Here is a 15,143-nt window from a genome sequence, read left to right as displayed (position 1 = left end):
GAGGGGGGGGGGGGAGATGGGGGGTAATGTGGGGATAAGGACACATATGTAATAACTTAATAAAAAATTTTTAAAAAATTCATTATCACAATTCCATTTTATTATGCTTAAAAATTTCTGGCAATAATTCCTCAATATCAAATATTTGGTTTTCAAATTTCCAATGATCTCATAAGAATTATATATTTAGAATTACAGAATTACATTTAGAATGAAACAAGCCCATAACACTTTAGAAAGCAATAGCAGTAGAGTAGGAAAATAGAACTGAGATTAGTAAAATAATGCCAGATGATATGCATTTATATACTTTTCAAAAAAAAAGGGAAAATAATTAGAAATAGTTTTGGACATTACTCTGTAAATAAAACATCTGGTACAAGAAAAGTGTTGGCTTTGTCTTATCTCAAAATTGTCAGTGCTCTCAGGATAGTTCATTAAGTATGAGGGAAAATATCCATTATTTATAAGTGTGAAGACCATAATATAGGCATATTTTAAATAAATACATATAATTTCATATAGAGAATATAATAAAATATCTGAGTTTAAAAACAATCACAAAACAGCAAAAACAAACTTAAAAAATAAAATAGAACTTAAATTTTATATATACTTGAGAAGAGTAAGTATTTACAAATAAGAGCATTGTATGAAAAATGGAAATTTGATTAGTACTCTAAACTTCAGCAATTCCTGGATTAAATCATGTTTATCAAGCAAGACTAATTTAGAAAATCTGGGAGGCTGGTGCTAACCTTCTGGGCTTATCATCCTCTATTCCTCTCTGCTGCCACTCTGTTGCCTACAGTGGGTCACAGACACACTGGCAGCTAGCTAATGTCTGACCAGTAAGAAAGCTATATCAGGCTCAATAAATATCACAGTGAGGTGTGAACAGCACTACCAAGGCCAGCAGTTAGACAGACCTACCTAGACCACTGCACTGGGAACAGAATGGTGCACCCATCAATTGATTTCAGGGTGGGGATATACATCCTTATTGTGTGATATTGATAGTCAGGAGATGTAGACTTTAAAACCAGCTCCACTGTGTGACCTTGTACTGGACTCTTTCCTCAGCCTTAATTTCTAATAGGGTGTCCCAAAATTCACGCAAGATTTGAATTTTGCGTGAGCATTAACAACAACAACAACAAAAAAATAAAAGCCTAATTTTACTTGGTTTATTGAATCAGATTCTAATATCTGTTGCCCTTTGATTTCAATCCCTTCAATTTGATAAGCATTACCAAGTACCAATTATGGCCCAGGAGCAGGGACAATGAAGACCAATGAAGACCACGGCTTTGCGTATGTGCCAGCAAAGCCATGGAGGCCATTTACCCGATGTGCTATTCCATACATAACCCTATACTGTATACTTTATGAATCAATAAAAAATTTACAAATTTTAATTATAAACCTGTGTTTTCTATCAAAATTACTTCTTGCGTGAATTTTGGGACACCCTATATAAAACAAAGATTATCATCAACCCTACCTAACCACAGAACTCCTGTGATAAATGCTGGACATTTCCCTCCTGAGAGATAATTCTTCCCAAGAGATAATACAATAGGCACTATCAATTTAGGGTTAGGCTTTTTCAAATTATAAAATCCAAGTGTCAGTGCCAAGGTAGTGGTGTCAAAAGATTACTCAATACTATCTTCTATTAAATTCAACCAAGTAGGTATTTATAAGTCATCTAATGTATGCCCATTCAGAGCCCTAAATACTCTGGGAAATAACACAATAAAAATCCATTATTATTATAAAGGGTTTTCACATACACTATCTCATTTTAAACTCACAGGGGTTCTGTGGTTTAGGTGAGGTTGATGATAATCTTTGTTTCATATTAGAAATTAAGGCTGAGAAAAGTTAAGAGACCAGTACAAGGTCACACAACTAATTAAACAGTGGAGCTGGTTTTAAAGTCTACATCTCCTGACTATCAATATCACGCAATAAGGATGTACAGCCCCACCCTGAAACACATAACCTTTTTTCCTGAATGGGCCAAAATTTCTTGAAAGAGACAAATGTAAATTGTGAAAAAACTATGAAAAAGGTTTAAAAAAATCAGTTTATCCTATCCCATATAATAAAAGGATAATATGCAAATAGACCGAACGGTGGAACGACTGGTCACTGTGATGTGCACGGACCACCAGGGGGCAGATGCTCAACGCAGGAGCTGTCCCCTGGTGATCAGTGCACTCCCAGAGAGGGAGCACTACTCAGCCAGAAGCCGGGCTCACAACTGGCGAGCACAGCGGCAGTGGCGGGAGCTTTTCCCACCTCCACGTCAGTCAGACACCCCCTGAGGGCTCCCAGACTGCAAGAGGGCGCAGGCTGGGCTGAGGGACCTCCCTGCCCCCCGAGTGCACAAATTTCGTGCACCAGGCCTCTAGTATAAGAATAAGCGTGAGAAAGCACTTTCTAAAAATCGGTAAATCTATATCCTTATGCAAAGCATACTTGTGAGCTGATAGCATTTTTGATGTTAAAATAGCTCTACAGATTCAGTATAGGAAAATCTTATTTATTCAAATTCTATCCAACTTATATTTGTGATGATTTGAAGATAGGTTAGATTGAAGTTTAACTTAAATTTAGGGGGGAAATCTACAGGGATTGGAAATGTACCAGAAAACAGTATGAGATAAAGGCCATTAAACAAAAGAACAGACTGTGACTTGTTTAAGATAAATTTTTTAAGACTCTGATTAACTGGGTGTGTGTGGGGCGGGGGGGGGGGGGGGAGACAATGGGGGAAAAAAAGGAATATCTGTAATACTTTCAACAATAAAGATAAATTTTAAAAAAGACTAATTAAAAGTATGAACATACATGTAAATGATGTGCTAATTAGGAAACTCCTCTCTATGTCTTTAAAAGTATGAACATTTAGTCTGTTGACATATTTTACAAATGATGTTCTATTCTTATATCAGATAGGCTATCTCTAGTTGGTGAAACTTAAGAAACATTTATCCTTAGACTTATACTTACTATCAATACTATTATTTTCAAAATATACTTATTTTATGTGATTTTGCATTAGCCAGGGGTGATTTTGTTGTTGTTGTTGTTGCAGAATGTAACTTTCCAAGACACAGCAAAAGAAATCTCTAATTATTTTGCATTAGCCAGGGGTGATTTTGTTGTTGTTGTTGCAGAATGTAACTTTCCAAGACTCAGCAAAAGAAATCTCTAATTTACTGAGCAAAAATCTTTTCGATTGCTGAAAAGGCTTTGGTGGAATGAATCTATTGCTTTAAGCAGGGATACCTATACAGAGAACAGATTCTCATAGACAAGATGATTCAGGTGACAGGCCATTTCAGCTGACTGGGAGGCCAAACCAGCCTGGTTACCACTGGGGTAAGGACTGCGTCTCAGCCCCGAGTTTTTTCTCTTAAATGTGAAGAGACACATTATTCCATGTATAAGAAGTGTGGCCTTCTCACTCACCTAGTGCTCAGAAGTGCCTCATAAACAGTAGGGTGTCAGAAATTTCTCCTCCCACCCAGCTTTACTGAGATATAACTGACATACACCACTGTATATAAGTGACATACAGCACAGCATAATGACTTGACATCAAAAGTTTCTTAAATAAGTTACTTACCTGTCAAAATAAAATTTTCTCTTAAAATCAAAACAAAACATAAAACAACCCTGGCCTCCAAATTTCAGCAAATCCCATAAGTACTTTTTTGGGAGTGGGGAAACAGATGCAGTCCCGGGCTCCAATATTTCCAGGAGGCCTCGTATCATCAATAAATGCCTGTCTGTGACATTGCCTCCAAATGAAGTTATACACAGTCATGGAGACAAGTGAAATTGAAATAGGAATAATGAGACTGCAAGAACAAAATGTCTGTCATTCTGGTTTGAATTAGTGCAGCATTATTAAACTTCACTGTCTGGAATGAAGTCTGAATTGATTAAAAATACTTTATAATCATGATCTTGTACAATTATATTTTCTTTTCTTTTTGGTGTTAAAAGCATTAATTTGTCATGCATTCTAAATATGTGACAATTTAATTGTTTTTATATTTCTTCATTAAAAAGTCTTTATTACTGAAAAATAACAAACATAAAACTTTAAAAATTATAATTTTTCCATGTTTTATAAGCCAGCCAGGAGCCTCAGAGACCCCAATCCCATTTGTAATTTTTCTTGTCTAAAAATTCACTTATCTAATAAACAATATTTATTTCTGAACATGGAAGATGGAATCTTATGAAATATTAAGACACCAATTAAATATTCAAAAGAATTTCTCACTGAGAACATCAATGAAAACCCTATAACTATCTTTGGATTTTCAAAACTAAATGCAAGTATGTAAAAAGTTGGCAGTTGTTTTGTCTTTTAATAAAAGAAGCTGGTCTAAGCCACACAATCACACACAGGAAGTAAGAGCTTTCAGCATTAAGCACACCAGCAATCCACGAAGGATTGGCCATAAACTCTCTTTAGTTTTCCCGCAAAGTTGTATTTGCTTCTCCTTATTTACCTTTTGGGTATATCCTAGTTCAGACCATTCCCCTTTTTTGTTCTAATAGCTTAAAAGGGTGCAGTTATTAAGATGCCGAAAAGGTCACGTCTGTGCAGTGCTGCCTGGTTATTATAAAATTTAAACAGCCCATATTTCTCAAATTAACATCTTCTGGTAGGCATCTAATTAAAGATTAAACTATTCAATTAACATTTTTATTATTATTTGGCAACAGAATGTAATACATTCTTCAAATGCACTTCTTAATCTAAAATGACTTTTAATTAATTTTTATCATACTATGCTTTTTACTTCTAGGCAAATAACAGGTCTTAAAAAGACTAATGACAAGACCCAATTTAAAAAGAAAGATTTACATACTATGGGAATTTAAAATAAAAATAATAGTAACAGTAGCAGTAGTGGTGATGGCAGGAAAGTAGTGGTTAATTTAGATGAACAATTTTAAGATTGGCTTTAAAGTCTCTCACCAGGGTTGCAATCTGTAAGAAGTGAGCAGATGGAGAGGAGAACTTTAGAAATGGTGAGGGCCGGACTCCAGTTGTCCTTTAGGATGTCCAGACAGATCACGCCTTGGCTGTTAATATTACAGTGATAGATTCTTGTTCGGAAGGTAACCTAGAAGAAAATGTAAAGTTGTTATAAAGAGATATACCTTTTATTAGACAAAATAATGTAAGAGTCATTGGTTCAAACACATATTTAATTTTTCCTTAGGCACATGAGAAGAACCAATAAACAAAAAATCACTATTTTAGAACCTGTCATTCTGGGCACAGAGAACTAAACTCCAACAGCAAAATCATGACATTCTGCTTTTGATGAAGTGTCTTATCATTTAACTAATGTTCTGGAGACTGAATTTACTCTTGGTGCAATTGTAGGAATGTTCGTAAGAGGAAAACTAACTTTTACCTCTAAAACTTTTACAAAGAAAAAATGTTTTCAAAAATAAAAATTTCAAAGGAAACTTTTGTTGGATTCCAGTTGTTTTAAGGGTTTTGTACATTTATAAAATTCACAAAAAAGCATGGGAATACGCTAAAAAGGAATTAAATACATTTAAAGACATAAATTGGGGCATGTATGTAAACAATATACCTAGCTTATAGAAAAACTGTATTAATTATAACTTGCAAACCTTTTTTTCCTTACATTCTCAATTTTGAATATAGTATTAGTGCAGCCCACCTCTTCCCTATGATAGCTAGATCACTACTGTACTTTGCTTAGGTCATTTTGAAACATGTGTATAACATTTTTAAAGAACTTCAATTGAAAAGTTAAGTCCAAATCAGTTTTGTAACTCTGATAACACTGTTTTACAAAAGTCTTATGTATGCAACAAGGTTTTCATGCTATCACTGTTTATTAATGTTCTCAAATTTAGAAGTTGAAATGTAAAAGAATCTTGGGGTTCTAAAGACCGGTTTTCTTGTACCCTAATTTTGAAATGGCTTGAACCAAGAAATACACACATCGCAGATCTTTGTAGGTGTTGCCATCCCCCCCCAGGGCATCCAGCATACACTCAAACATGAGAATTTACTGAATTCATTGGATGTTAAGTCTCAGAGAGGATAGATCCAGTATTCTACAGCTGCTGAATAGCATGGTTACCATCTCAGGTGAGATTAGTACTCCTCTTAAGAACTGCCCTTCATGCTGGACCAGATAACCTCAATATCCCTTCCTATACACACAGCCTCCCCACCCCCAAAATCTAGAAATGTTGAAGAAAATATAACAAACATTCTTTAAAATGAATAGGTGAATTTGCAAGAGCAATCTCAAGGTTCAGAACTGAAAATCAAAAGTTACAGTAAGCATGTGAGCTGATTTGCCAAGGCTGAGCTTTGGGCAGAGGAATGGAATGAAGGATGGAAGTCAGTCTTAAAAATTGAAGCGTGAGTTCTGATGCCCTGCCTGGTGGAGAAAGAAGATGAAACCTTAGGTTTGTATATGGCAAAGGGATTAAATTGAGAGCCTTTACATTAAATTTGGACACTTGCACAGCTTTCAGTAAATGGGTGGATTTGAAAAGATAATGCCTTATGTAGAAAGAGCAAATACACTTGCCAGAGAAAGCCTGAGCTCTGGCCTGAAGAAAAAACTGTTTCCCCTAAGAATTCCATGCAAAGACTAACTAAAAAATAACTTAAATGACTATCTCACTCTCAGATTAAATATATGTTTTAAGGCAAAAAAAAGCATTTAAGGCTAAAATGAATAAAACTAGAGACAAATAGCAGGGGAGGGGGGGGTTAGAGAGCAACCAAAGGACTTGTATCCATGCATATCAGCATAACCAATGAACACAGACACTAGGGGGGTGAGGGCATGTGAGCAGTGTCAAGGGGGGGGGGAGGAGACATATGTAAAACTTTAGACAATAAATAAATAATTAAAATTTAAAAATCACTGCATTGTGATGAAATAAATAATTTCTCAGGGAAATATAACAATTCTGAATGTCATATCTAACAATATAGTAAAAATTATAAAAAGTAAAAATTGGCAGAAGTATAAGAAGAAAATGACACCTATAGTCAAAGAGAAACATTTGCACTTCAGTAATTAATAGGTCAATCACATAAAAATATAGTAAGGGTACTGAAAATCTGAACAACCAAATTAACCAAATCAACATAAAGATAAATTCCACACTCAACAGTTAGAGAACACATATTCTTTTCTAAGCACCTAATCCTATATAATAAAAGGGTAATATGCAAATTGACCCTAACGGTGGAATGACTAGGAACGACCAGTCGCTATGATGTGCACTGACCACCAGGGGGCAGACGCTCAACGCAGGAGCTGCCCCCTGGTGGTCCGTGCGCTTCCACAGGGGGAACGCTGCTCAGCCAGAAGCTGGCTCATGGCTGGCCAGAGCAGTGGCGGTGGCAGGAGCGTCTCCTGCCTCCGCAGTAGCGCTAAGGATGTCCGACTAATGGCTTAGGCTCCCAGGCTACCAGAGGGATGTCTGACAGCCAGCTTAGGCCCGCTCCCTAAGGGAGCGGGCCTAAGTCATCAGTCGGACATCCCCTGAGGGGTCACAGACTGTGAGAGGGCACAGGCCGGGCTGAGGGGACCCCCTCCCAAGTGCACAAATTTTCGTGCACTAGGCCTCTTGTAAACATAATTATTGGTCACATGGTAAGCCACAAGGGAAGCTTAACATATTTCAAGTAATTATTAAGACCATAAAGATTCCCCATCACATATTTGGAAACAGAAAAACACATTTTCAAATTAACTATTGGATTAACTAAAAATAGCTATATTTATAACTAAATGACAATGAAAATGTGGGCTTGCCATCACCAAAATTTGTGCTTTGAATAAAAGTTATAAAAGAAAATTTTACAATTTCAAAAGCACATATTAGAAAGGAAGAAAGACATTTAATGAGTTAAGTCTCCACACAAGGAAGAAAAAAGAATAGAGCAGCGATTTGCAACTGGCGTGCTGCAAGAATTTTTAAAACATGCAATACCTGACTATTTAGTCAGGGGCACTGACCTCTTTCCCCTTAGATTGTCAAATAAAAAAATAACAACATCCAACACAACAACAGCCATCTGGTGTGAACGAACTAAAATTATATCTATTTTTTTGGTCAGATCAGGAAAAAATACATTTTCTGGTGTGCTGCAGAATTTTAGTAATTAGTTTACATGTGCCATGAGATGAACAAGGTTGAAAATCGCTGGAATAGACTAAATCCCATGAAAGTAGAAAGAAATAAAGACATGAGCAGAAGTTAATGAAACAGAGAATACCTAGCAATATTAAAATTCTGCAGAAAAGTCAGAGTACCTATCCCTTTAAGGGCTAGATGAAAAGATAAAATATTTTTATGATTCAATGTAAATGACAAATGGCTTTTATATATAATAATGATATTTTAAAACCTATCAGATATTGGTAGGCCACTCCAAGCCAGTTAATCCTCAAAACAACTTACTGAGGGAAGTAGTATTATTATAGTCACTTTAAAAATAAAGAAATTTTAATTCTCTGGGGTGATGGATGTTAAACTTATTTCACAATATATGTATATATTATATGTCTTACAACTAAAACTAATACATTATATGTCAATAATTATATCTCAATAAAACTGAAAAGAAAAAAAAGAAGAAAAATGCACAGAAAAGTTAAAGAATTGGCTTATGGTCCCACAGCAGGTAAGTAAGTGGTGGATCATAGTTGCTTAGACTTGCAGTTGAGAGGCCGGCAAGTGAGGCGGGGAACGTTGGAGTCTGCAGCAAGCAAGCCTCGTGCTCGCTTCAGTGCCTGGCTGCCGGCTGCCATCTTGGCTGACAGTTAATTTGCATATACTCACTGATTAGCCAATGAAAAGGGTAGCGGTCGTACGCCAATTACCATGTTTCTCTTTTATTAGTGTAGATGATATTTTAAAACCTATCAGATATTGGTAGGCCACTCCAAGCCAGTTAATCCTCAAAACAACTTACTGAGGGAAGTAGTATTATTATAGTCACTTTAAAAATAAAGAAATTTTAATTCTCTGGGGTGATGGATGTTAAACTTATTTCACAATATATGTATATATTATATGTCTTACAACTAAAACTAATACATTATATGTCAATAATTATATCTCAATAAAACTGAAAAGAAAAAAAAGAAGAAAAATGCACAGAAAAGTTAAAGAATTGGCTTATGGTCCCACAGCAGGTAAGTAAGTGGTGGATCTAAAATTTGAACACAATTTTGTTGATTTAAAAACCTATACTCTTTTACTCAGTCTCAATGCCTGCTTTCTTTTTAACCTTTAATTTGTGAGATAATTATAGATTCACATGAAGTTGCAAGAAATAATAGATCACATATATTCTTCACTCAGTTTTCCCCAATAGTAACATCTTGCTTAAATGCAGTATTTTATCACAGGAAATTGACACTGATACTGTCTTTGGACCTTTTCCACATATCTTCAGTTTTATATGCACTTGTGTATGTATGTGTTTCTATGAAATTTTTATTGCATGGAGATTTGTGATCACCACTACAGTCAAGACAGAACAGTTCATTATAAACACCCTGTGTGCTGCCCTTTAGTAGTCACCTTCCTTCCTTCTTAATTCTTGACAGTCACTACTCTGTTCCTCATCTCTAGAATTTTGTCACTTTAAAGAATGCTATAAATGGAATCAAACTGGATATAAGTTTTTGAAACTGGCTCTTTTCACGCTGCATAATGCTCTGGAGAGCCATCTAAGTTGTTGCATGTACCAGTAGTTTTTGTTCCTTCTTACTGCTGAGTAAAGTTTCATGTTATAGACATACCAGTTTGTTTACCCACGTATGCACCAAAGGACAAATGGAATGTTTCCAGTTTTTATTTATTACAAATAAAGCTGCTATGAACATTTGTGCTTTTGTGTGCACATAAGTTTTCATTTCTCTGTGCTAAATGCCCACGAGTGCAATTGTTGTGTTGTATGATATACTCCTATTTAGTTTTATAAGAAACGGCTATACATTTTTCTAGAGCAGTTGTACCATTTCACATTCCCACCGGCAGTGTCATCCAGTTTCTCTGCGTCCTTGTTGATGCTAAGTGTTATTACTATGCTTTATTTAGCCATTCTAACAGGGTGCAGTGATACCTCATTGTGGTTTTAATCTGCATTTCCCTAATTGCTAATGATGTTGAAAACTTTTTCATGTGCTTATTTGCTCTCTGGATACCCTCTTCAATGAGAATGTTCCTATCTTTTGCTCATTTTCTAATTAGATTGTTTTTTACTGTTGACTTCCTGGTGCTTTAAGTGGAGATATTTAATTAAAAGTAAAGTATAGTTAGATTAAAAAAAAATAAAGCATGAGTTCGCAAAGATTCTTGTGGATTTTTTTAGACAGAGAATGTTTTAGACTTTAATGTTTTATAATACTGATAAAATGTGTACTTGGGTGATGTTTGTCAACCTCCTGAGAAGTGTTCATAAATAAACGACACTGACTTATACAGGTTGGTTGATTGTTCCTATATGTTCTGATGCTATAGATCCTACAAACACCACCTTTTGAAGCCGGAAAAACATTCATGATCCCAGAGTTTTAAGAACTGTCATGCATTTACCTACTGTAATGTAAGCTATGACCTCTTTGGGGTTCCCGCATCACATTCCTACTTCTGTTACCATACTTGCCACAGGACCTTCTCACCAAACCATGAATTACTCATGAAAATATGTTCTTCCAAGTGATGCCCAATGCAGTGCTTGGCACATAGAAAGAGCCCGCGGTTCACTGAACAAATGCTAACACATCACAGGCTGGTGTTCAAACAGACAAGTGCCTCTCTGAGGAGCTGTGACATTATTGCTCTTTAGGTAAAAAAACACATACAACAGTTTAGAACCACAACTATAGTAGACAGAAAGCTGGAAAACTGTGGAGAATACCCTGAGGAAGCGGGAGACATTTTTAATATCTCTCTATACCATAATGTTACTTTACTAAATTGTCCTATAAATTAAGATATGTCAGAACTGATTTCATACAAGGTAACCAATAATAAAAGATATTTATGTGCCAGGGACTCCAACACAATTTTTTTGTTTGTTATTGCCATTGCCTACTTAAGTATTCAAGAGAGCTTAAAAAATGTATGGAGTGGTCACATGAGGAAAAATGTTTCACAATCAAGGCAAAAACTTGCTAATAAAAGCTCTTGAAACAGGGAGAATCCTCTTCCAGACTCCATCAACAGACAGGGGAAAGCAGAAAGAATACATGCAAACTGATAAGATATTGCCTGCAGTCCTGACATCAGTGATGCAGAAATAGAAAATGATGTTCTGGATACTGACAAATATCAACAGATTTGTGACTGTTAGGGATTTTTAGAGGCCGAGAAAGAACCCCCTCCTCCCACCCTCACCCTATAGAAGACTGCTCTGATGTCTGGCTCAATTTTCCAGAAGCCCATCATGTTATACCTTATTCAGGGGCTGGGCAGCGGAACATTCTTCACTTCACCCTCCTGACAAGTAAACAGATAATAAAAATGACTGTAAAGAAAATTCTAGTTCCATTGCAGGGGTTAATACTCACTGGGTTCCCTTTCTTCCGCAGCCTCCACTTGCATGTGCATTTATTGCTGTATTTGAAGCACAGCTCAATAATGATGTTTACAAAGATAGCTATCATTCCTCAAGGAGAGATAAAATTATATTGAGAATACTGTTTTCAAAGGCAGGGAAAACAGCAAATTTCAGAACAGTTAACAGTTTCCATTTATTAAGGAAAATTTAAAAACATGATTTGGATATAGTGATACTGAATCTTATTTATCCAGAATGGCTAATTCCCAGATAACTCTGGATGAGAAGGGTTTTTAATTTTCGTGTGATACATAAACACCCACACAGGCATATGGGTGTGTGTGGTAGACAAAATAATGCCTTACCCCCCAAAGATGTCCATATCCTAATCCCTAAAACCTGTGAATATGTTACCTCACATAGAAAAAGGGACTTTGTAGGTATGATTGAGTCAAGGATCTTGAAAAGGGGTGATTATATCCTGAATCATCTGGGTGGGCTCCATATAATCACAAGGGCCTTATAAGGGGGAAGCAGGCAGATCAGTAGGAGATGTGATGACAGAATGTGATGTAAATGTGAGGAAGGGACCGTCAGCCAAGGAAGGGAGTGTTCTCCCAAACTGGACATGGATTTCTCCTAAAACCTCCAGAAGAAATGCAGCCCTGCTGACACCTGGATTTTAGTTTCCAGAAATGTAAGACAAGTTCATATTGTTTTAAGCCACCAAGTTTGTGTTAATTTGTTATAACCAATAGGAAACGGATCCAACATGTATATATTTCCCAGTCACCTTATTACTTTATCTCAAAAGGTACCTTAAAATTAAGCTGTGCTATTTCTCCTTAGAAGTCACTTCTCCTTAAAAACAATTTTAGAGTTAACAACAAAATTCTTTATGTTGATTGTAGCATAGAGAAATGCTACTAAGTAGTCAATGATCTAGGACCATGGTGGGCAAACTGCGGCTTGCGAGCCATATGCGGCTCTTTGGCCCCTTGAGTGTGGCTCTTCCTAAGCCTTAGGAGTACCCTAATTAAGTTAATAACAATGTACCTACCTATATAGTTTAAGTTTAAAAAATTTGGCTCTCAAAAGAAATTTCAACCGTTGTACTGTTGATATTTGGCTCTGTTGAATAATGAGTTTGCCGACCACTGATCTAGGATAAGTCAGTCACTTTGCTACTCTGAGCTTCTATTTCCTGACAAGATGAGAGACTTAAACTGATTATTTCTAAGACCCATTCTAGTTTCAAGAACTGTGAGTTGTATTGTGAAAAGAATGTATGATTTTGGGAGTTAGCTGGACTTGGGCTGGAATCCCAACTTTGGGCAAATCAATTTAACATTTCTGAGATTCAGTTTCTTCATCTGTAAAATAGGGAGATAACAAACACTCTTAGTGGCTGTAAAGACTGAAGTACAGGAAAAGTCCAAATACCATGCCTGGCACCCAGTGGGAATTCAAGTAGTGTTGGTCTTCCTTTCCTCTTCACATCTCCTAGTGTTACAAGATTATTTAAGAATGCATGTGTTCATGTAATAAACATTACCTGGATTTTAAGTGTGTGTGTGTGTGTGTGTGTGTGTGTTTTACTATTCCCTTGCTCTGAAGAATATACATTTCATATACAGACAAAAAGTGGTTTAGTAAGGAAAGAGAGATCATGTAGGGCATACGTATAGACAGAGAAGAATATCTATATATGTAAAAGGCTAATATGCTAAGTGTCCAACCATCCAACCGGTCACTATGACACGCACTGACCACCAGGGGGCAGATGCTCAACACAGGAGCTCCCGAGCTACAGTGACTTGGCAGTGGCAGTTTTCAGGTGACGCACCCTGAAACCAGAGAGGAGGGAGCCCTATTCCTCACGGGGCCGTGAAATTCCACCTTTGGCGTGGGTTATGTTGTTGCTGGGGCACTGCACACTTAACATTTGCGTTCTACACCCTGTACGACAGCAGCTTTGCAGAGTGCCCTCTTGCACTTCGGGACCCCTTGGGGGATGTTGGAGAGCAGTTTCAGCCTGATACCTGCAGGCCAGGCCAGGGGACCCCACCTGCCAGAGGGACCCCGCTCTGCAGATGCCAGGGAGGGACTGTGGGAGGTTGGCTCCAGAGTGTGTCCAGCCCATCTCGCCCAGTTCTGCCCCGCTGGCTACCTTCTAATTAATTTCCTTTCAATATGCATGAATCCATGTACTGGGTCACTAGTATTTTAATAAAGTATTTGACAAACTGATTCTACACATAATTTAGAAAAATGTTTTAAAATAAACATCTCTAAGCTGGAAAGCTGCTAATGACATTAAAAATGACCATTTAAAATAACATTTCAATAATAACCTCTATTTTTCACATAGCTTCCATTTTCTGAGAAACTTTTGCTCAGGAGATAAATAGCATTGTGATTCTACCGAGGAAGTGTGAGAGCAGTGAGAAATACATTCCTTTAAAAAATAGTTTTCCATGAAGGCCCAGAAGAGGAAATATTTAAAGCCCCCATGCCACAAATCAGTATATCACGTAACAAAGGTCTAAAAATAGCAGGGTTAACATCATTCAAATTAACCTTGACCACAGGCTCATTATGAAACTGTAGTTTATTTGAACAGGCTGCTAGTACACATTTCAGAAATGTCAGTGCTTCCACCCTCCTTGAGATTTCAAGTGCTCTGTTCTTAAAACTGACTTACGAGCACTGTATCAACACCTAGCACACTCTAAGATTATTTTATTAGTTTTTGTGTGTTCACTTTTAATTGCTTCTTTTTTCTACTGAATTTACTGGGGGTGACACTGGTTAATAAAATTACATAGGTTTCAGGAGTAGAATTCTATAATATATCTTCTGTATATTGTGTTGTATGCTCAACACTCTAAGTCAAGTTTCCTTCCATCACCATTTAACCACCCTTTACCCTCTTCTACCTCCTGCTACTTTACTAAGTTCATTTTTCAGTTCTAGTAGTTTTTTGGTAGAATCATTAGGGTTCTCCATATACAGTATCATGTCATCTGCTCATAAGATTAAAGTACTAGTGACAAAACAAAAACTAGAAAAATCCATTATAAGTGAGGAGAATCACAAATCTCAAAGAAACTGTCACAAAACAACCTTTCACAAAGTAAAACAAGCAAAAAAATTAACAAACAAACCTGGGATTACACTTCACCTCAGATAACTGGCAGTAAAGGAATGAGAATGAGACATTAGTGAGAGAGCACCGTGTGCAGAGATGATGCCCACCCGTCTGGGAGTGAGACATGGCATGCTGCATTTCACTGCAGGCCACAGCTTTTCAACACCTTTCAAGAAAAATTCAAATGATCTACACTAATAAAAGATAAAGATGCTAATTGACCGTACCTTTGCTATGCACAAGCCACGCCCACTAGCCAATCAGAGCGACTATATGCAAATTAACCCAACCAAGATGGCGGCCGGCAGCCACAGAGCTGGAGCAAGCAGGAGGCTTGGTTGCCCCGGCGATGGAGGAAGCCAAGCTTCC

At 36.9% G+C, this 15,143-nt stretch overlaps 1 protein-coding gene across 1 annotated transcript in view; it reads right to left on the bottom strand.

The window, feature by feature from the left end:
- The window catches only part of LOC102242341 (ubiquitin-conjugating enzyme E2 E2), a 240,825-nt gene that overhangs the window by 27,876 nt on the left and 197,806 nt on the right, over nucleotides 1–15,143 (bottom strand). The window contains exon 4 of the mRNA XM_005863644.2: nucleotides 5,012–5,159. Within this exon, the coding sequence (XP_005863706.1) occupies nucleotides 5,012–5,159 (148 nt within the window). The remainder of the gene's footprint in view (nucleotides 1–5,011; nucleotides 5,160–15,143) is intronic.

This window comes from Myotis brandtii, unplaced genomic scaffold, assembly GCF_000412655.1.
Source record: "Myotis brandtii unplaced genomic scaffold, ASM41265v1 scaffold18, whole genome shotgun sequence".
NCBI lineage: Eukaryota > Metazoa > Chordata > Mammalia > Chiroptera > Vespertilionidae > Myotis > Myotis brandtii.
Note: the sequence above shows the minus strand (reverse complement) of the source record. Positions and strands in the feature narration are given on the sequence as shown.